A 24,196-nucleotide genomic window follows, 5' to 3' on the forward strand; every position below is an offset into this window, starting at 1 on the left:
GTGGCGGCAGGGGACGGCGCTCGGCGTCGGGAGATATCGAACTCGGGGCGGGGCGGCAGTGCTACTTATATAGCAAAGGCTTTGTTCCCGGTTCGTACGTCAAACCGGTACCAATGCCAGCCTTTTGTCCCGGTTGGAGCCACCAACCGGGACCAAAGGCCTCTCTTCGGCAGCCCAAAGGGTGGGAAACGAGGACCTTTGGTCCCGATTGGTGGCTCCAACCGAGACAAAAAGCGGGCATTGGTACCGGTTGGTGGCACCAACCGGTACCAAAGAGGGGCATTGGTACCAGTTGGCGCCACCAACCGGTACCAATGGACCCGTCAAATTTTTTATTTTCTGCAACTGTTTTTTAGTGGATTCTTTCTGCAGCTGTTTTTTTAGTCCCACCTCGCCAAGGGAGAGGCAGTCGCAGCTGTTTATAAGCCCTGAGTGCAGAGATGATGAAGAAGAGGCTCAATGCTCACCTACACGTTGGTTAGTTTCAAGTCTTGAGGAATAGGGTAGACTGCACAGAGCTATGTGCAGTGCAGTTGACAATATTCCGAAAGGCTTGAAGCAAATTAACGAGCATTGCGCCTCTTTTTTATTTTTAATGACTTATTTTTAATAGTTGTGATTAATTTAACTAAAAAATGAGCATAGATGCTTATTTTTAATGACTTATTACAACTCAGAAATAAAAATAAAAAAAATATAGCCAAAAAGAAAAAAACTATATAAAAAACTACTCAGAAATAAATAGAAGCAAAAATAGTTGTGATTAACTTAACTAAAAAATGAGCATAGATGCTTATTTTAATGACTTATTACAATTCAGAAATAAATAGAAAAAAATAAATATAGCAGAAAAGAAAAAAACTATATAAAAAACTACTCAGAAATAAATAGAAGCAAAAATAGTTGTGATTAACTTTACTAAAAAAATGAGCTCAGATGCTTATTTTTAATGACTTATTACAACTCAGAAATAAAAAGAAAAAAATAAATATAGCAAAAAAGAAAAAAAAACTATATAAAAAACTACTCAGAAATAAATAGAAGCAAAAATAGTTGTGATTAACTTTACTAAAAAATGAGCTTAGATGCTTATTTTTAATGACTTGTTACAATTCAGAAATAAATAGAAGAAAAAATAATTGTGATTAACTTAACTAAAAAATGAGCATAGATGCTTATTTTTATTGACTTATTACAATTCAGAAATAAATAGAAGAAAAAATAGTTGTGATTAACTTAACTAAAAAATGAGCATAGATGCTTATTTTTAATGACTTATTACAACTCGGAAATAAAAACTATATAAAAAACTACTCAGAAATGAGCATAGATGCGCTTATCGAGAAAATTTGACCTAAATTCATAATAAATTTCTACTAACTTCAGAGAAATTCAATATGAATTTAGGTCAAATTTCCTGTATAAGGGCATCTATTTTCACTTTGAGAGCAGCTCAACAAGGCAGAGAGGGAGGGGCTTATAAACCGGTGTGAGCCCCCTGCGGTTGGCGAGGTGGGACTAAATTCTGGCCGCAACGAGGACCAACACTTTAGTCCCGGTTGGTGGTATGAACCAGGACTAAAGGGAAGCCTTTGGTCCCGGTTCGAGCCACCAACCGGGACCAATGGTGGTGGCCCAGGAGCGAGGCGCATTGGTCCCGGTTCGTCCCACCAACCGGAATCAATAGGTCCAGACGAACCGGGACCAATGGCCCACGTGGCCCGGCCGGTCCCGGGGGCTAACGAACCGGGTCCAATGCCCCCATTGGTCCCGGTTTTGGATTGAACCGGGACTAATGGGCTTACCTGGCCTGGACCATTGCCCCCTTTTCTACTAGTGAGGACCCGATGCTCCTCGTCCCGATCGGAGAGGTTGAGGCCGCGGCGGCGTCGAGGGGTCGGGAGAGAAGGGCCGCGAGGGAGGCCGGCAAGAAGCTAGCAGTGGTGGAGCCGGAGGAGGCGGGGCCCGACATGGCGGCGGCGGCGGCGGCGCTATCACAGGGACGGCGGCGGCGCAGCGCAGGCGGCAAGAGACCGCGGTGGCGGGGTTGAGGGTTTTGGCGGAAGCGTGTTGACCTAGTCTGATACCATGTAAGACAATAGAATTAGGGGAACCGGCTCAACCCTCTAGAGGTGGCCTATCTCATCTATATAATGAAGGGGTACAAGTTACATGATATATATATGTACGTATATAACTACAGAAGCTATACAGTCTAACAGCGGTTGCATGCCGGGTCGGCGCAGCTGATCGGCGTGAAGGAGTCGGAGCGGTTTGGCCGGAAGGTGGGCGCACTGCGCCCAGACGAGGTCGGTGGTGATGTCCATGACAAAGGGGAGGACCTGCGGCGGCGATGACCCGACGGGGAGGTCGAAGATCAGGGCGCCGTAGCTGTCGGCCGCCGAGCTGCCCAGCAGGCGGTCGTCGGCGCTGCTCTGCTCGCTGGAGACGTCCTTGACGCCCTCCTCCTTGTTTTCCTCCAGGTAATAGCCGGCGACTTCCTCGATGGCCGAGATAGATTTTTCAAAGAATTTCAGCTTGGGAATCAGCCCGGCCACCGACGCGGCGGATGAGTCCGGCGGCGCCAGCAGTAGGAGTAGAAGAAGTGAAGTACGAGCTGCCATTGTTACGGTTATATCAAGCTAGGCCGATGTGAATGAGCAACAGGCCCTAGCGACCCCTATATATACGAGCATACAGACCCATCTCGGTATTATTTCCACGTCCTCTCTTTTCTCTCTCCACCCTATAGCTATACTCCCGCCAAAAAAGTTTCCGACATACTTATTTTGCATTTTTGGTGGATCTAGGAGACTCAGACTCCAAGAGTTGACCCAGCGACAAATGGCCATGTGGCCACGCCGATGGCTGGCACATCCGCACATGTCCGGTTGTTGTCTTTCCTCGTTCGAGGGAAAACCTAGGGACCTTGTTGTCATTTTCTCTCTTTTGGTGCGCTTGTTTTTTGTGATTGTACCCTACCTTGGATATCTCTTCTCGCGTGGCCTGGACTTAGTCGGTGTTTCTCCGCCTAGCCCCTCCGGCCGCGGCGGACCACGATCCCTGCCGCGCCGATCTCCACTCCGGACGCGGCAGCCACCATAGACGGTCCGATGGCTCTCGCGGACCTGAACTTCGACAAAGGATAAGATTTTGCAGCTGAGGTATGGAGGAAGTGGGTTGTCCCCATCAACTATGAAGAAGATAAAGATATGAAAGAATTCATTCTGGTTGCGGAGTTCACCTGCTTAAGGATCAGGCTCACGGTGGAATCTGTCGCCACCATCCTCCACTCATGTTTTGGAGGCCGTGCATCTCTGTTCAAGGTCCAGTTGCTGCAAAATTGGTCTTTCCGGTTCTCGGTCTCATCTAAAGAAGTGGGCTTCTCAATCCTAAAAGGAGGTAACATCTCTCTGCCTGATCTCAATGTTAACTTCCTCCTCTGGGGCTCGGGAGGTCCCAATTCTTGATGGGAACTTGATCAATATCTCCAAGAAAAAAAGGATGAATGGACTCATGTCTTTCGCAATCACCCTAGAAATCTTACCTTCAAGCTCTTAGATGTCCCACCACATCCGTTCCACATGCATCAACCACAATTCAATCACAAGATCACTCGCTGGATCCTCCAAGATCTCAATCATCAGATCGTGACCATCGCCCGGAGTCATTTCAGGGCAATAATGCGGGAGCGGGTAATTCGCCCATCCAAACCTCTATTAATGGGCTTTATTGCGTCAGGTGCCTATTACATGGCCATCTTTGGCCCAGCTGCACTAACCGTATTATGTGTAGAGCATGCAAGCGATGGGGCCATATTGCTCGGGACTGTTTCTACTCTAAGCAGCCCAATCCAAGCCCAGTCATCCAGCCCACATACCAATCGACACCGAATCAAGTGATTTCGAGGCAAATCTGCACTGTGGCAGCGAATGTGACTAATCAGCCGGTCAGAGGGGTAGTCATTGCCACTGCCAACCAAGGCAACAGAGGAGATGCCTCGATTTCCGCCAGAGTGGATATTCGCCATTACAATCCCACCACTGTTTCCATAGCTCAAAGATTGAGAGAAGAAACCATCGACGGCAGAACCCAATCCCCTTCTCCCCGCCTCGCCATTCACCCTCCCTCATCCTCATTGACTCAATCCATGGCCTCCTTCCCGTTCGACCCTAGTCCTTTCATCCCGGCTGGACACCACAGAGTCGACGTTGCGGGCAGACCGGCCCACATACGTATCCATGCGGGTGCGGTGCCGGCGGCGCATGAAGAATGGGCCATCGCCACCGTCGTCCCGATGCCCAATCTGCCGGTTCAGTTCCCCACTATTAGAGAGGTACTCCCTGAGTTTCTTACTGATGTCAAACATCTGAGGTTTTCTGAGATCTCGCCCTGCGCTTTTGGCGAAGCTTATGTTAAGCTCAACAGTGTCTTTGATCGAGATTAACTAGTCAACAACAGTCCGCATCCATTTACGAATGTGCATGTTATTTTTGAAAAGCACAATCAAGGTCTGAACTGGCGCAAACTGAATCTCAACAGAGAAGTTTGGATTTTACTGTGCGGATTTCCTTTAGACCGCCGTAGTATTCATGAGATCAACAATGTTGTCTGCAAGTTTGGTAAATTCATGATGTGGAATAGGAATAAGAGCACTAGAGAAAATCTCATGGTAAAGGTCAAAGTGGAAGAACTTAGAGACATTCCTGTCAGCATTGCTATTGGTGAGGAGATGATTCTGCTACCCTCTTTGTTCCAGTTGTGTAGAAGATACTGCTTTGGGCAGAGAGGCCCCTAATGAGGACCCAATTCCACCTTATGGCAATCCCCACCCTGTCCCAGCACATGCTCATTGCCATCGGAAACAACACAACCACATTGTTGGGCCCCTTCAATTCCATGAACTAGATGCAGTTCAGAAGCCTGTTCAGAACCCTCTCTTTTCAATCTACAATTGGCATTTAGGTTGAAGAAGAGGATGACATGGAGGACTTACCCGGTTGGAGGCACTGGGCCATGCCAGCAGAACAGGAACTTATAGACCAAGAACTCCATGCAGGTGAATTTATGAATTTAAATGAGTTGATGGAGCCTATGGAAGTTGATCAGGAGCATCCAGGGGAGGAGCAACAGGTGGCTGATGTCTACTACACAACCTTCTTCTTGTAGACGTTGTTGGGCCTCCAAGTGCAGAGGTTTATAGGACAATAGTAAATTTCCCTCAAGTGGATGACCTAAGGTTTATCAATCCGTGGGAGGCATAGGATGAAGATGGTCTCTCTCAAACAACCCTGCAACCAAATAACAAAGAGTCTCTTGTGTCCCCAACACACCCAATACAATGGTAAATTGTATAGGTGCACTAGTTTGGCGAAGAGATGGTGATACAAGTGCAATATGGATGATAGATATAGGTTTTGTAATCTGAAAATATAAAACCAGCAAGGTAACAAGTGGTAAAAGTGAGCGTAAACGGTATTGCAGTGGTAGGAAACAAGGCCTAGGGTTCATACTTTCACTAGTGCAAGTTCTCTCAACAATAATAACATAATTGGATCATATAACAATCCCTCAGCATACAACAAAGAGTCACTTCAAAGTCACTAATAGCAGAGAACAAACGAAGAGATTATTGTAGGGTACGAAACCACCTGAAAGTTATTCTTTCTGATTGATATATTCAAGAGTCCGTAGTAAAATAACACGAAATTATTCTTTCCGTTCAATCTATCCTAGAGTACGTACTAGAATAACACCTTAAGACACAAATCAACCAAAGCCCTAATGTCACCTAGATACTCCAATGTCAGCTCAAGTATCCGTGGGCATGATTATACGATATGCATCACACAATCTCAGATTTATCTATTCAACCAACACAAAGAACTTCAAAGAGTGCCCGAAAGTTTCTACCGGAGAGTCAAGACGAAAACGTGTGCCAACCCCTATGCATAAGTTCACAAGGTCACTGAACCCGCAAGTTGATCACCAAAACATACATCAAGTAGATCACGTGAATATCCCATTATCACCACAGATAAGCACATGCAAGACATACATCAAGTGTTCTCAAATCCTTAAAGACTCAACCTGATAAGATAACTTCAAAGAGAAAACTCAATCCATTACAAGAGAGTAGAGGGGGAGAAACATCATAAGATCCAACTATAATAGCAAAGCTCATGATACATCAAGATCGTGCCATATCAAGAACACGAGAGAGAGAGAGAGAGAGAGAGAGAGAGAGAGATCAAACACATAGCTACTGGTACATACCCTCAGCCCCGAGGGTGAACTACTCCCTCCTCGTCATGGAGAGCGCCGGGATGATGAAGATGGCCACCGGTGAGGGATCCGCCCCTCCGGCAGGGTGCCGGAACAGGGTCCCGATTGGTTTTTGGTGGCTACAGAGGCTTGCGGCAGCGGAACTCCCGATCTAGGTTATGTTCTAGAGGTTTGGGTATTCATAGGAATTTTTGGCGTTGGGAACAAGTCAGGGAGGTCTCCGGGCTGTCCACGAGGCAGGGGGCGCGCCCGGGGGGGAGGGGGGAGTGGGCGCGCCCCTCACCCTCGTGGGCAGCCCGGGACTCTTCTGGCCCAACTTTTTCACTCCAGGGGCTTCTTTTGGTCCATAAAATATCATCAAAAATTGGCACGTCAATGGGACTCCATTTGATATTCCTTTTCTATAAAACTCAAAAATAAGGAGAAAACATAAACCGGCACTGGGCTCTAGGTTAATAGGTTAGTCCCAAAAATCATATAAAATAGCATATAAATGCATATAAAACATCCTAGATGGATAATATAATAGCATGGAACAATCAAAAATTATAGATACGTTGCAGACGTATCAAGCATCCCCAAGCTTAATTCATGCTCGTCCTCGAGTAGGTAAATGATAAAAACAGAATTTTTGATGTGGAATGCTACCTAACATATTTGTCAATGTAATCTTCTTTATTGTGGCATGAATGTTCAGATACATAAGATTCAAGATAAAAGTTTAATATTGACATAAAAATAGTAATACTTCAAGCATGCTAACCAAGCAGTTTATGTCTTATCGAAATAACATAGCCAAAGAAAGCTTATCCCTACAAAATCATATAGTTTGGCCATGCTTCGTTTTCGTCACACAAAATACTCCCATCATGCACAACCCTAGTTTCAACCAAGCAATTGGTTCATACTTTTTAACGCGCTTCAGCCTTTTCAACCCTCACGCAATACATGAGCGTAAGCCATGGATATAGCATTATGGGTGGAGTAGAGTATCACTACTAGGGAAAAGCCTATACACAAAAATTTAGCAACAGCGCGGGTTAAAAAAGAGCGCTAGTGCTAGATAGCAGTAGCGATTGAGGAAAAACCGCGCTACAGATACACCCTTAGCAGCAGCGTGTGTAGTGCCAAAAGTGCTACTACTAACATTCCCGTTGGTAGAATGATAGGATACGCATAGCAGTAGCGGGCTTGGAAGAAGCGCGCTACCGCTAGGGTATAAGTAGTAGAACGTTTCCTACGAAGAGCGCTACTACTAATGGAAATAAAATAAGATGAAAAACAAATAGAAAAGTAAATGAAAATGAAAGAAATAGAAAAAGGATAAAGGAAAAAATAAAATGTAAAGCATAATAATTGAAAAAGAGAAAAAACGGAGGAAGGCATAGCAGTAGCATGTGTTTGTAAGAGGCGCTATAGCTAACATAGCTGCAGCTCATGTCCTAGACCTCCGCTATAGAAACAGAAAAGAAAATAAAAAATGGAAGAAAATTACATAGCTATAGCAGCAGCGCGTTTTGTGAAAACCGCTGTAGCTATCTTAGCTATAGCGCGTTTTGCGAAACGCGCTACCGCTAAATTTGACTTAACCAAAAAACCGTTTCCCCCCGGCCACCACTTCTCCCCCAAATCCCTCGACCCACCCCACCGCCGTCTCCCCGATTCGCCGTCGCCTCACTTCGCCGCCATCTCTTGCCGACGTCGACACCACCAGAGCCGTGCGCCGTCGACGCCACCGGAGCCGCCCCCAACGCCACGGAGCCGCGCGGCCTCATCAACGCCACCGGAGCCGCCGTCGACGCCACCGGATCCTCCCTCGCCACAACTGCCTCCCTCGCCGTCACCGGAGACGCCCCTGCCTCCCTCGCCAGAACTGCCTCCCTCACCACCACTGCCTCCCTTGCCACCACCGGAGCCATCCTCTGTAATCCCCCACCCCTCCTCTCTCTCATGCATAGGTTAGCTAGTTTAATTAGCTTAATTATCTAGGTTAGGGAAAAAATTTAGTTAGGGCTTTGACAGAGAAGTAGTTAGGTTAACTAGTTTAATTAGGTTAATTATCTAGGTTAGTGCAAAAATTAGTTAGGGATTTGACAGAGAACTAGTCAGGTTAACTAGTTTAATTAGGTTAATTATCTAGGTTAATTAGTGCAAAAATTTATTTAGGGCTTTGACAGAGAACTAGCTGTGTTAACTTGTTTAATTAGGTTAATTATGTAGGTAAACTAGATTAACTACTAGGTTAAATAGGTAGGTTAATTAGGCTCGTTAGATTAACAAGCTAGGTTAAGTAGGTTGGCTAGGTTAGAGGAAAATGTTATTTTAGAGCATTAGGTCAGAAGGGTTAGAGAAATGGAGTTCCTTTGCAATTTAATTGGGTTATGTCCTAGGCAGAGAAGGGTTAGAGATAATAATGTGTGTTTCTGTTAGAGAGAGGAATAGCTAGATCAACATAATTTGGGTTTTGTCCTAGGCAGAGAAGTGTTTAGTGAAGGAAAAGAATTTAGGCAAATTTTATTTTAAAGATGATCCCTTCGTAGACTTTTATTGTTGATTATATCTTTTCATTGAAGTGGTCATGTTATATCTTTTCATTGAAGTGGTTCGATTGTGCCCAAGTGGCTTTGTTGTTTCCAGGGAATGATGCTGAGTGGCCTATGTTTTGCCGGAATGATGATTCATTTCTATTCCGGCAAATTTCAGGTTCTCGATTTTTCCACTTTTTAGCAATGGTCATGCCGAAATTTTCCGTGAATTTCGGCATGACTTGTGCTACAAACTAGGACATATCGATTGCTCGGGATTTGCCGCACCAGGAAGGAGTCAACATTTCTGCAAAACAATAGGCCTTTTTTATGTCATTATTCATTTTATTAGGTCTAGAATTAATTGACTAGATTTAATCATAGGAAACATGGCTAGCAACGATGAAGGACAGGGTTCTGGTGATTGCGACGACGCCTACCGGGCGGCAGACGAATTTTTTAGCCTTACCGACGATCAACCGATGTTGTTGCTGGGCCCACCGGTGGCATTGGGGACTGAGACTGACATGCAGACCGGTGCTGAGACTGAGACCGGCGCTGAGACTCAGACCAGCATCGGGACTGGCGCTGAGACTAAGACCGGTGCTGCCTCGGGGAGCGGAGCCGGTGTAGAACCGAAAGCAAAGAGGCAAGGGCTTCCTAACAAACTCAGGACTACTAGGCTGGTGGTCACGGAGGTGGACGACGGCATTTTTGAGACAAAGGCGCCCGAGGAAGCTCGCTCGTGCTACGGCAATCAAATAGGCTGCATCGTACGGACAACCACCACCATCAACGATGAGAAACTACAGAAGATAGAAAATATGAGGAGCTCCCTCCTAAAGAAGTTTCACTAGATATTCTTGTTCCCGGGCCGGAATGAGAAGGATTATGAAGATCTAGACGAGGACCCGGCAATGAAGAAGATAAACAAACATGCCATGACCAAGTTTAGCGACGCGTTGGCCGCCTGGAAAACTCGAGTGAAAGCAAGGATCATTGACAAGAAGGAACCCTACTCCGAGATTGTAAAGGATAATCCGACAATCACGGAAGACCAGTTTCAAATATTCAAGGAGGCTTGCAAGGCCGAAGCTGCCAAAAACAAGTCTAAGTACATGAAGGGGCTTCAAGAGAGGAACATTGGGAGCCACCACCTCGGAAGCCATGGTTACGGCGGAAAGAGGTCCAAATGGGCCAAGGAGGACGCGAAAGCCGCGAGTCTGGGCATCCCAGACCCCTTGGAGGATTTCACCGTCCCGCAGGAGCGTGACGTCCTGAGGGCCCGGCACCGTTGGGACCCAGTGAAGAAGGTTTACGAGACAACACCGGTCATTACGGAGTTCATGAGACTACTGGTAATTTTAGTTTCTAATCAATTTGACTGCACACATTAGTCATATTTGTAAACGATCCTTGTGCCTTTTGCAGAGAGAGCGACTCACCGTCTGAGGCATGGGCGAGGCCCAAGTGGGACACTCCATTCAACCGGGCGTTGAACATATTGAAACAACAACCGGTGGATACTCGACCGTCGTATGGACGCGTGAACGGTGTCGGAGATGGCGCCACGTGGAAGAAGTACTACCGTGAGACCACGGAGGAGAGAAAGGAAAGACGGAGGTTAACTGAAGAAAACATCGACAAGAAGGTTGAGATTGCGGTTGAGAAGAAATCATCTCAGACAGTCGCAATAGCAGTAGCTGCCGCAAAACAGGTGATTGCAGATTTGTCTACTTCCTTGGTACCGGGCGTTATCACTTGGACAAGGAAAAATCCAGAAAAAAATGCAGAGGACTTTCCCCTTGCTGACTTCTTGGGAGCAACTGCTCCCGCACCGGCTCCCGCACCTGCTCCCGCACCGGCTCCCGCACTGGACGTGCTCGGCGGTGCTTCGTCTTTGGTTGAGCTCGACGCCCTCATGGTATTTGTCACACCGCCCCCCTTCAATATAAATGTATAATCTCCCGTTTTCGTTGCCTTTCGGATGTCTCATGTCGCAGACTTTTCTTTGCAGGCTAACGAAACCCCGTGCACCATATTGTACACCATCGGTGACCAGAAGGTGGACGTGGGGAAGGCGACGATAATGAAGCCGAAGGAACCATTGTTCAACAGCCGACCGATCCCCCCGAACATCTTCAAGGTTTCCGTGGCCACTGTCGAACCGGGCCACAAGAATTTGCCTCCTCCAACACTACTGGTGGATGATGAGGAGACACCGCGGCGGCTTAGTGATTGTTGCAATGGGTGGATCCTGTTGTGGCTAAAGAGTCTGCTTCGTCTGGAGGCGGTCGGGAGCACACCCACGAGCACGCAGCCTCAGCAAGGTATGAACATCAACACCCCACCTACCCAATTGGCATCGGGTGTCGGGTTGGGTGATAGCGGACGGGGTAAGGAGGAGGCTCCATTAGTTGCTGATGACGTCGCCATGGATGAGGATGAGGACGATAGTGGCGCTGAACAGTATGTCTATACTGGCGCCTCCTCAGGGTTTGAGCGTCATGAGTCGGTGCCTGAATTGCCGTCTCAACGTAATCTGGATGACCTTCCGGTAGTAAAGAAGTCTAGGAAGAGAGCGAGGAAAGGCAAAAAAGCTGATTCTATGATCTAGCCGCCTCAGCAGCCTCGGCTTCAGGACCGTATAGATATCCCCGATGCGGATAAATGGCATATCCCCGGTCAACCAATCCTACCTGCAATAGCGCTACATGCCAGATTCTGCGATCTAAGGAGACTTCATGACGATGTGTTGCGGGTAGAGAAAGGCCTCATCGCCTCGACAGATCCAGGATACCCACTCTATGTGGTTAACGTTCCGCGGCAAAGGTCGTACGTCGACAGCTTCCCCGCGGATAAGTTCTTCCTTCGATTCGATTACATATTTGACATGTTTCACGTGAAGAAGCTGGATTTTACGTTTGTCTGCCTTTATGCCTTGCACATGAGCTACATCATCGGGGTTGAGCAGATATCTCATATCTGTGTCGCTGACCCGTACTACATGCACGAGGTCTTCTTGGGAGTCTGCGTAGAGCACCGTGTATACGCGAGGGAATACATCGTCAATTTCATGCTCGCCAATAAGGACAAGGGGGCGATTCTCGTGCCTTATCATCCCGTGTAAGTCATCCACGCTGCTATGCTTCCTTCGATTTCAATCATTCATTTGCACGGTGGAGGCTAAGTAATTTGAGGTGTACTTATTTTGCGCAGCGGCTGGCGCGCCGTCCTCATCATCCTATACCCCCAATTCTCCCACGCTCTTTACTTGGACTCGTCGAAGAACATTCACAAAAAGGATTACACCCACATCAAGGATGTTCTCGACAGTGCTATGTTTTACTACCAAGCAAGGGGTGGAGAGGTCAGGGACAAGAAGAGAAGGGGCGGCATGGCCGCCTTCGCCCATAAGACCGACTTCTGCTGCATCCAGCAACTGAGCGATTCTCTTAATGATGGATTCTATGTCCTACACCACATGCTGGAGTACAGATGGGATCACCAGAACCTTCGCATGCCACCTAGATCCGGCGATGCCCATATTCTGCAATGGGCAAAGGACGTAGGAGATATCGAGGATCATCAACTTCGAGCTGAGTTCTATCACATCCAGCGCGAACTTGCCCATATCATCATGAAGGAGGTCGTCGGAAAAACAGGAATGTTCTACGAAGAAGGACAAATATCACGGGAAGACGTCCGAACATGGGTAGCCTCTCAGCGTCTCGACATGAAGCCTTTCACTAAGCTCGAGGACTATCTCCCTGACCTCGATGGATGGCGCGGCATGTTGGAGTGATTGTCGATATATGACAATGTGTCTGTTTAGTCCATACTTTCTGTATGACAAAACTTTGAGTTATGCGCAGTGAAACTTTATTTGTGATGTAATTAAACCGTCCTCCTCCTTGACTAGCGAAGATCACTCTAGTTAGGGCATTTTGGGTACGATGAACTTTGTTATTTATGCTTATGATATGTTGTTTCTATTTTTGTCAAGTCTGTCTCTTTTTGTTGCTCAACTATATATGTTGCATATAATCGACTCATGTGACGATGCAGGTCCATAGATCATCGATGGCGAAGAAGTGCTACGCCAGGAGTATATATACGACGAGTGGCCGGAGTGTCAGGCCCAGGTGTTACCGGTTTCCGGTTTCCGAGCGACGGGCAGTAGTTAGTTTAGGTTCACGCTAATGCGAGAGAGGGATATGAACTCCTGTACTCAAAGTGATAGCTCTTCTCGCGTATACCATTGTTTAGATGGATGACGATGTATTTGCAAGTAATCGAGGACTTGTATCGCTATTTTCGAGATGATGACGAGAGACCACTTTGTGTTGGATGATGATTATGATGAGACTATTTGTATGTATATGCTATGATTACATTTGTGGTCTCGCAGGCATTTGTATGTGTATCATGATGACATTTCTATGTGCTAAAGATTCTTCTATAAAGCCTGTTCAAATACAAAACAAATATGCCCAAAAAAACAAAAAACCTGTTAAATTAGCAATAGCGAGTGTACAAAAGTTAGCAGCAGCGCGCGATAGCAGTAGCGTGCTGTTGCAAAGCGCGCTAGAGCTACTAGCAGTAGCGAGCTTCCATCAACCGCGCTGCTGCTACACTTGTGTACCAGTAGCGCCGGTGACCACGCGCTACTGCTATGTCTTAGCTGTAGCGCCTTATTAGTAGTGCCCCTCCCCGCGCTACTGATACACCTAAAACCCGCGCTGCTGCTAGCCTTTTCCCTAGTAGTGTATGATGGTGGAGGTTGTGTGGAGAAGACAAAAAAGGAGAAAGTCTCACATTGACGCGGCTAATCAACGGGCTATAGAGATGCCCATCAATTGATGTCAATGCGAGGAGTAGGGATTGCCAGGCAACGGATGCACTAGAACTAAGTGGGTATGCATCCAACTTGCTTGCTCACGAAGACCTAGGGCATTTTGAGGAAGCCCATCATTGAAATATACAAGCCAAGTTCTATAATGAAAAATTCCCACTAGTATATGAAAGTGACAACATGGGAGACTCTCTATCATGAAGATCATGGTGCTACTTTGAAGCACAAGTGTGGAAAAAGGATAGTAACATTTTCCCTTCTCTCTTTTTCTCTCATTTTTTCTTTTTTTTCTTTTCTATTTTTTTATTTGGGCTTCTTTGGCCTCTTTTATTTTTCATAAAGTCCGGAGTCTCATCCGACTTGTGGGGGAATCATCGTCTCCATCATCCTTTCCTCATTTGGGACAATGCTCTAATAATGGAAATCATCACACTTGTATTTATTTACATCTCAAGAATTACAACTCAATACTTAGGACAAAGTATGACTCTATGTGAATGCTTCCTGCGGTGTACCGGGATATGCAATGAATCAAGAGCGACATGTATGAAAGAATTATAAAGGTGACTTTTCCACAAATATGATGTCAACTACATGATCATGCAAAGCAATATGACAATGATGAAGCGTGTCATCATAAACGGAATGGTGGAAAGTTGTGTGGCAATATATCTTGGAATGGCTATGGAAATGCCATAATAGGTAGGTATGGTGGCTGTTTTGAGGAAGATATAAGGAGGTTTATGTGTGATAGAGCGTATCGTATCACGGGGTTTGGATGCACCGGCAAAGTTTGCACCTACTCTCAAGGCGAGAAAGGGCAATGCACGGTACCGTAGAGGCTAGCAAATTGTGGAAGGGTAAGAGTGCGTATAATCCATGGGTTCACATTAGTCATAAAGAACTCATATACTTATTGCAAAAGTTTATTAGCCCCCGAAGCAAAGTACTACTACGCATGCTCCTAGGCACTACTAGGAAAAACCTTACCAGTAGTGTGGGTTTGTTGACTACCAGTAGCGTAGGTTCCCACACAACTGCTATGATGCTACAGCTATAATTTAGCAGTAGCGTGTGTTTTACCCCACGCTAGTGCTAAACAGACATACCAGTAGCGCTGGTGCCCATGCTATTAGTATTCCACACCCACGCTACTAGTAAAGGAATAGCAGTAGCGCTTCTATTATACACCCACACTACTAGTAACAAATTAGGATTTTTTTAAAAAGGCCTACCTATTTTAGTTTACACATGCATTTCACAATACGTACATGCTATGCATACAGTCAATCATCAATCGTACATATCTGATCTAGATAATTAACACACGCACACGCACGCGCGTGCGCGCACACACACACACACACAATATATGCCACGCGCGTCAATGTCGTCGACGTCGGCACCTCCACAAGGCCATGTTGATGGTGTTGATGTCGTCGTCGTCACCGCCGCAGGAGCACCATGACGATGTCGTCGTGTTTGTCGCCGCCGTAGCCCTGTGTCGATGCCGATGTCATCGTCATCATCGTCGCCGCAGCCCCATGTGGAGGTCCCCCACCTCGACGACCTCCGACGTTGCAATCACCTGGATGATCATCTGCGCGACGCAGTCTCTGGGCTTCATGGTGATGTCCGCCTCCGAGTGTTTGAAGAGCACGACACTCGCTGGGCTATGGTAGTCCGCGTCAATCACCCATGCACCCGCGTCGGGAAAGTAAAAAACTTATTAGTTCGCGTCCTCGTTCAAATCCAGCAGGGTATTTTCTTTCCTTTTAGCCCATGCACATGAATCAATAGTAACAACTAGAGGCTGGTCCATACTTGTTGCATAGAGACGTGAAGAAGGTCGGGTCCCCTCCTTATTGAATCCAAGGAAGAAACTTCCTCGAGACGTGAAGAAGGCCAACTCCCCTCCTTCTGCAAATAGCTCAGGTAATGAAGTTGTAAGGGATCTGAATACAATGAACTCATTGTAATGTATAATAACAAGAAAAAAGCCACGAATCCTAAAAAAATATCATTTTATGAGCCAGGTTGACAGTTTTGAGACATAGGAAAGGATAATGTTGGTAACAGTCTTCATTAACAAGAAAAAATGGTTTCTTAAATGATATTTGCATCACCAACAATGATTAGTAGTAGCATCAGCATATCTTCTAATTCAGCATAGGAGTTCCAAGCAAGGGGAAATTAGTCTACTACTTTAAAACTAAAATCAGCATCATTATGGTGTATGCAAACAGATATTTGCAATAACATCAAAAAATCTAAAAGGTTGGCTAAAATTGTGCTGAAACTCAAAATCCGCAAGCTCTGTTGTAGGGACTTTCTGTGACCAACCAGCAGGAGATAGTAGAATTTTTTCGAAAAGAAGGTTTGGTTATGCTTGCTGATGAAGTTTGCACTTGGTGAACTGTGGTAGTTTTGTGACGCGGATGCGTGTGTAGACATCCTACATTTGTATAAATGTGTTTACAGGTATACCAAGACAAGCTCTATATGGAGGACATGAAGTTCAATTCTTTGAGGAAAGTTGCCAGATCACTTGGGTATGACGAGAATGGTATATCCATAGTGTCATTTCATTGGGGGGTAAATCTTTGTTCATTAGAAACACAGTTCATAGCCTCTGGAAAATAAGCCTTAGATTAAAGATCCATGGTAATTTTTTCATCATATGAACTTGGCAGGGTACTCTGGAGTATGTGGCAGAAGGGGAGGCTACATGTTGATATGTAAAATTCCCTTCATGACTCGTTTAGGAATAACGGAGTTTTGGAGATGATGTGATGGGTGAGATTTGCAAGGTGGCTTCTATGACTCTTTGCCCCAACATAAATGATAACCTGCGATGGATCCACCGAAGGTTCGTTCATCATGCCTTTCTTGTGTCTACCACTATAATTTATTGTAATTAGTACATATTATCCTGATAATCATTGTGCAAGAAAACTCAGAGCTCAGTTTACAACACTGACGGAGTCAGTCCATCGAATATTTGAGGATTCAAACTCAGATAGCATATTCCATCGAATGTTCGAAGAATTGAGAAAGTAGAGTAAGCAGAGGTCAGATAGTAGTGATACAGATTAACTTATATCAACGGGTGCTTACACTAAATCTGGCCAAATACTTTAGTAAGTAGCCTCCCTGTGTTGTCGGTTTTTACATGCTATAAAAGACTTCAGCTCCTGCACTGAACCAAATTAATGGGGTGATAATACAGATTAACACTTCAAAAGCCTCCCCCCTCTCAGTCAGGCCTTTATACCCTACCACCTACTCATCTCCCCAAAACCCCTCGGGGTAGAGAGGCAAAAAAAGAAAAAACAAGAAAAGAAGAGAGTTAAACATTCCTGGATACAGGAAACACTGTATTCGCAAGCCCGTTGGCTACTTTCTGGGGTCGTGGAGGCTTCTTGTAATTTGTTATACTAAAATGGGGGCAAATATACTCCAACCCATGTGTATTCGCGTAATCCTGCAACGAAAACACCGATCGGTAGATATGTTATCATGGAGAGGGGGTTAGGGTCGTAGAATACAAGACTTTGGTGGTTACTGACAGTTCTAACATGAATTTGATTGACCCTGGAGTTGTGACATGCAAATGTTTTATGGTGGATGGTTCTGTACCATCAGTAATATTATATAAACATAGTCTCTGCTTTCATCTTCTTTGATGATATATTTTGTGGTGAAAATTAAAATGCATTATGCACCTGTTCTTTTTATTGTAGTTCCATTTTTTTGTCAAATTTATAAATCCTCTATGAATAGGAATATAGAGGCATGTTTGTAATCTATTTTGGTTTTTTTGCTCACCCCGAAATGCAGTATAGATCTGCGATTGACATTTTTATTGGACCACTGGGTGAGCATTTGCAACAAAGAGCCAAGGAGTAAGCTGGGAGCGGACAAACATAATGCCCTGAACATGAGTTTGTCCTTGCATAATTATCCATGTATGATGGTACTACACCGCTTTAGTTTGTCCTTGTATTATCTCTTACTCTGGATAAAAAATGTCCAGAACAAATAAATGATGAATTGTAGTATAGCCATTCTTGTAGTTGAAAATTATGTCTAAAATTGATCACCACATAGGATGCTGGCAACTTGCAGGGTCGATGAGACATTGATTGACATATTGCTTTTCCATCTTATTCACATCTTATGAATATATCTTTAACAATATAATTTAATATTTGTGTTTTCATAGGTAGGAAGAGACAGGATCAGATCGCTCACCAGTGATGAAGACGTGGTAGTACCGTAGTAGGGTGTGGTAGATGAACATGTCTTTATTTTCTGAATCGCTTAATATTATATGATATTGTACTGACAAGTAGGAGGTGATTGCTGATGGGTGATTCTAGATTCTTGAGTGAATACTAGCTACCATGTTATCCTAAGTGCTGTCAACTATTCAATTACAAATAAAAACTCAAGAACGTACTTAGTCTACCACAAATTGGGATTTTTTTTAAAGATCGATCCTAACATTAATTGCCCCAAATTTAGTCTGATACATTTTTCTTAATGTGACACTCTTTTTAGAGTTAACCCAACATTTTTCTGTTCCATCGTAATCAACTAACTTTGATATGCATGGGTTCAATGCTAAACAAAGGAGGCATACTTCTCTAGCCTCGAGGTGGTATCACTAATATCCGCCATGAAATATACGCAATTCAGGTTACGTGACCAGACACTATATTTTATCCCCATCATTATCAGTAAGCAATGCATATTTTTTCTTTACTCATCGTCCTAGTAACAATAACTTGTTCTGTCTAAGTGGTTATCCCTTATAGCATCACCTGCACCTACCAGCCTGAATGAACTTTGGCGACAATGCAAACTTGCTCTTATTGCAGATGAAAAAAATATTGTAATGTATGCAAATGCAAGTGTGAGTTTTCCTTTTAGAAACCCTCTTTCTGTTTTCATTTTATTCCTGTCTGAAATATAATATATAAATAAAGAGGTTTATTATTCTTCCGTCATCTTCAGCTCATGTATATTTTATGTGTTTCTTACTTTCTTTTAACATTTCTCAATATAGTTCTTCTCAACAAATTTTCATATAGCAGAGCTTGGTCCAGCACTCGGACTCTCGGACTCAATGCTCTCAAGCTACTAGATGCAAATGGAGTGGAGCCTCCTCTGCCATCTCAGCATCAACCGCAGGACGGCACTACAACCAGCTAGCGCCATGGATGGCTCAAGGTTGCTTGTGATGAGATCATCAATCTCGAAGAAGGACGGGTTGAGGATATGGACCTCTTGGACGACAATGTCGTTGTTATTGTAAAACATGGTGATGGTGTTTCAGTTGACATAGGTAAGGGCAGTCAGCCCGAGGCGGCCCTTATTCAGGCTTCAAGATCGAGCCGCACCTTTATCGATGGAAGTCATATCCTCTGGCATGAGTAACTTATTCCTCCTTATTATATCTTATATCTTCCACTATATTGACATAAAAATAGTGTCAGGATTATAGACATGTATCGTTGTTATTACCAATCAGATAAGCGGTACAAGTCTTTTTTCCTTGATGTCTGAGTGTTTAGCCACAAGAGGTGTTAGAAGAGCCCGATCAGAACCTACCGAGACTTCTGTCCGTATAGCATGCAACTTGACAAGGTTAAACATGAGATTCTTTTTATTCTGACTAATATCTATGGCAACATCTTACATTTAATCCAATTAGCCTTACCTTTTAATTTCCAATATTCCAGGGAAAGCAAACAGAAGCTCATGGAACTGATGCAACCATGATCACACGCTTCGGCGGTACTGTTCCTTATAAGCATGCCTTTTGCTAGTTTTTTGATTGACTTCGTAAACTTTTATTATATGCCAGCAGTTCTCTGACTGTGCTTTAAATGAGAGTAGTTTACATCGCTAGAATATGGGCATCAGAGATTAAGAAGAAAATGGGCATGAAAGAATTTTTTATAGTTGGTTCCTTTATTATATACATCTTTCATGTTCACTCTGTAGAGCGCCCTTGAGTAGTTACTTCGTTTGTGTTGCACAAAATACACGCTCTCCATACGTCAAGGAAGCAGGTCGTAAATCAGCATGGTCAAGTTGTAGTGACGTGATAAAGGCAAAAAACTTTCACACATTTTCTGTTCGATTCACAATTATTTGAAGGGGCTGCTTATCAGTTTTTAATCTTGAAGCTTGCACGGTCACTAATATGACCATGCTATTTTAGAGTGATAACCTTCATTTCAGGTTGCAAGCTTCCGAAGAAACTTCAAGATTGCAAGATAGTGAAAGCTTTTTTTTGTGTGCAGTGGCAAGGTGAAATTTTATGGAAGAGACCAAGAGGAGTTGCTTCACGTGCTTAATCACCGATGTGTAAAAATGCAGAAACAGTGATGAATACTTTCTCATGAATTTTAATTTTCCCCTCCAGTCACAACATCATTGATTCCTTGTATTTATATACACCTAAACTGATGGTTTTATCTAATTCTAAGAAAGGTACATTGCAAGGTATATTTAGACATTAGAATATATATGTATGCCCTTGTTACAATGCACGGACAGTGTAATAATCTTTATTCCTTTGCATTCTTTGTCTGGTTTGTATTCGTGTTCCAATCACGATCCGTTGATTACATGTTTTATGTTTTTATTTGTAGTATTTCCATAAGTTAAACATAATGCTTTGCTAGATGTCTTATGCGGGCCAAAGAGATTCAATTAACACAGAGAAATTCAAAGTGTGGTTCGGGAGGGGATGGAATGGGATTGTGATCCAGATGCACCTGTGGTACATGTGGTGAGCTTCAATTTGTACTAGAGTTAGTTAATTAAGGCTCTATGTTAGTTTCAAGTTTTATCCTTGTTGCAGTAAAAAATTAAGGTTGGATTAACCACCATGTACATCTTTAATTACTTTTAAATAAGAAATATAATCAAAATATTCTTTTGAATTGATAAAATTTATATAATTTGTACAAGTACATGAAGGTGGAACAGGAGGAAGGGTGGGAGAAGATTAGATATCGTTTCATTTTCTTGCAAGGCGGGGATGGTTACGAAGAAATGACAAGAAGTGGAGAGAGAATCAGTTTTATTACTGTATGGATGGAAACCACATGCCAGCTTGTCCAACATATTTCTACGTTGAGTCAATTATTCGATCGCTATGTTTTTTTCTTATTCCATGGTAATGCATGGTCATTCAACTGTTCAAATTTACAGGTTGTTCATCCACTTTTTTCAAGCTATTTACATATTTGTCACTTGTCAGCAAGTTTGCATATGATGCTAGGAAGTGAACATAAGGACACATAAAAGTTGCATTTTGAATATGAAATAAACTCAACATTCAAATAAAAAATTCGTTGCTCTGTCCATCGGTGAGCAGGAAATGTAAGCATCCTTCTAAATAAGATATTACCTATCTTGAAGCTGGAAATGCAAGAATTCACCTAAATAAGATATTAGTTATATTCATGATGGAAATGCAAGCATCCAAAATTTACAACAATATTTCTAAAAACTGAAAACAATCTTACAATCTTGATATAAGAATGAAACATAAGCAACATCACAGAGTTTGCTATTTCTTTTGAAACATAATTACCAACAAGTGATATACAGGTGAACTTACAGTTTATTTAAATTGGAATGCGGCTCACTCTACTAAAAAGGACGATGTCACTCACTCCGATTAAAAACGGCATCTACTCGCATTTAGCATCGGACCAATGAATATATATTGTATATGAGTTTTTTATTTTTTTATTTTAATATTGTTTATATGTTTACTTTTGTAGATCAAAGATCAAAACTGATGGCTTTTTATTGACAAAGCTTTATGGTGAACTAGATTGACAAAGCTTTATGGTGAACCAGACTGAAAAATCATCGGGTTTTAAACAATCAGAAGAGATGCATAAAATAAGTGTTCTTTATATATTTGTTGTGCATGATAATACAAAAGGTATGTCTCTATACATATTTGTTTTTACAGAGCATGAAAGAGATGGAGATGGATTATGTCAACGTTCAAAAAGAATCCGTCGACAAGGATGTTGAGGCGATGTCATTGGAAGGGCCCAAAACTTCATTAAGATTTATACAACAAAAGGCCCATGGCAACGCACGGCATTGTACTAGTATCAGTTGTACGTGCGTTGCGTTGTGTTGCGTGTGTACCTGGTCTCATGTCTTCTTCCATCCATTGACGGATGATTGGAGGCCGGAGCAGTCACAGTCGCCGCATTACCGTGAGCGTTCTTCGTCGCTGTCAAAGGCCAGGGCTCATCTTGTGCTCCTTCTCGCGGTACCCTTGCGTTAATGGCATCCAACCACCGGTTCATTCCCAGCCAATCCTTCCTAAGTGTACATGTTTATCAGTACGCGCGCGTGTATATTGCAACACATACTAGCTAGCTAGCTACTTACCTAGCTAGAAAAAATGGCGCGCCCCGCTGCAACAAGAAGCACTATTGGCAGTGCGTTGGCCGTCACGCTGCTAGCTTGGCTACTTGTTCTGCAGCTTCTCCTCCTGGCGCCGGCGCCGGCGGCCGCGAGGAGGGCGACGACCGTCAACCAGGCGCCAAACTCTCTGTCCACAAAGCCGCCTAGGTCTGGCACGAACGCCCTGCTCAAAAAGGCGCGCCGTCGGAACCGCAACACGGACCAGCTGGGCAGCGCGGCGGCGGACGATGCCGGCTACATCGTCCTCTACAACGTCTCCATCGGGGCCACGCAGAACGACGTCTCCGGCGTCGTCGACCTCCTCAACGATTTCGTCTGGACAACGCAGTGCGTGGCGGCGCCGGTGAGGGTCCCATGCGCTAGCCAGACGTGCCGGAGCCTCCTGGCCAACGACACCACCGACACCTGCGGCGGCAACCCCAACGACGACGATCGCTGCAGGTACTTCTACGTGTACGGACCGGGGATCAACACCACCGGCTTCGTCGCCAACGAGTCGGTCGCCGTGGCCGTGGGGGGCATCGCGGGCAGCGCGGTGTTGGGGTGCAGCGCCGCCAACAGCTCGGTGCCCCTCGAAGGCGAGCCGGGCAGCTTCGGCTTCAACAGGGGGCCACTATCCTTTGTGTCGCAGCTCAACGTCAACAAGTTCTCCTACTACCTGGCCCCCGACGAAGCGGGCAGCTCCGACTCCGAGAGCGTAGTGCTCCTCGGTGACGCCGCTGTGCCGCAGACCAGGCGCGGCGGCCGCTCGACGCCGCTGCTTAGGGGCACCGCGTTCCCCGACGTCTACTACGTCAAGCTCACCTCCATACAGGTTGACGGCCAGGCCGTGAACGGCATCCCGGCTGGGGCTTTCGACCTTTCCGCGGACGGCACCTCCGGTGGCGTGGTCATGAGCACGCTCACCTCCGTCACCCGCCTCCAAGAGGACGCCTACAAAGCCGTGAGGCAGGCGGTAGCGAGCAAGATCACGGCGCAGGAGGTGAGCGGCTCAGCGTTCGCCGGCGGCATCTTCGACCTATGCTACAACGCGCAGGCCGTGGCGGCGCTGACCTTCCCCAAGCTAACGCTGGTGTTCGACGGCGGGGACGCGCCTGCCACGTTGGAGCTCACCACGGTGCACTATTTCTTCAAGGACGACGTCACCGGGTTGCAGTGCCTCACCATGCTGCCGATGCCCGTGGGCACGCCCTTCGGCTCTGTCCTGGGAACCATGGTGCAGGCTGGCACCAACATGATCTACGACGTCGGCGGCGACACGCTGACGCTCGAGGAGGGCGCAGCGGCTCCGTCCACCTCACAGGTGTCGCTCATGGCCATAGCCTCTTTGTTCCTTGCTTGGGTGCTGCTACTCTTCTAGCTACCTAGATGATCATCTCTGATCGTGTGTACTGTTCCATCTGCTCGCATTGTTTTGCCACAAGAAATATTAATCTCAGAATTGTGGTGTGTATTCTATATGTCATGTAACTGTGTCTGTAAGATGCTTGTACCCAGATTAAAGATGAATAAATTATTTATTCTCCCTTCCGAAAAATGCTCTACAGGTAGAAGTTAGTGTGCTAAAAAAAACTCAACTACAGAACTCAATTTCATCTGGGCCGGTGCGTCATTTTTTTTATTTTGCGAAAAATACCACATCGTAAAGATTCATTGGAAGTACAAAACACTTCAAACATAATAAAACTTACGTCGAGGTCCATGGACCACAGAATAACCATTTCCACAGCCAGAACAAGCCGCCGATGCGCGTTGTCGCCGCTCCCATACAGGAGCCAGCCCGACCTTGTCGATGACAATCGGGAAGTCTTCGTGTACATGCCCCTAGGGACAAGCATCCCGGAGCCGCAGTCATCGCCGTTCAATCCTTAAATCGACCCGAAGAATTTAACATCAAATATCGTGTTGCGTACGCACGGCGAGAAACACTAACCTGGCCTCCTCGAGGAGCCGGCGGGAATCAACGCCGGAGCTCCGTCTAATCCATCCCAGCGGACGGACTTGAGAGGATTGGAGCCCGGAAGATTGACTCGAAGAAGAAGTGCCGCCATCCGTC

At 45.1% G+C, this 24,196-nt stretch overlaps 1 protein-coding gene and 1 pseudogene across 1 annotated transcript; one reads left to right on the plus strand and one right to left on the minus strand.

Annotated features, from left to right (window-relative positions):
- Positions 1–2,624, minus strand: part of LOC119284352 — a 41,012-nt pseudogene extending 38,388 nt beyond the window's left edge.
- Positions 2,625–22,007: 19,383 nt separating this feature from the next.
- LOC119288268 (aspartic proteinase nepenthesin-1-like) lies at positions 22,008–23,677 on the plus strand. The gene has a single exon (XM_037567898.1). The coding sequence runs from the start codon at positions 22,118–22,120 to the stop codon at positions 23,498–23,500; it is 1,383 nt and encodes a 460-aa protein (XP_037423795.1). The 5' UTR covers positions 22,008–22,117; the 3' UTR covers positions 23,501–23,677.
- The last annotated feature ends 519 nt before the right edge of the window (positions 23,678–24,196 follow it).

The sequence above is a fragment of the Triticum dicoccoides genome, chromosome 4A (assembly GCF_002162155.2).
Source record: "Triticum dicoccoides isolate Atlit2015 ecotype Zavitan chromosome 4A, WEW_v2.0, whole genome shotgun sequence".
NCBI lineage: Eukaryota > Viridiplantae > Streptophyta > Magnoliopsida > Poales > Poaceae > Triticum > Triticum dicoccoides.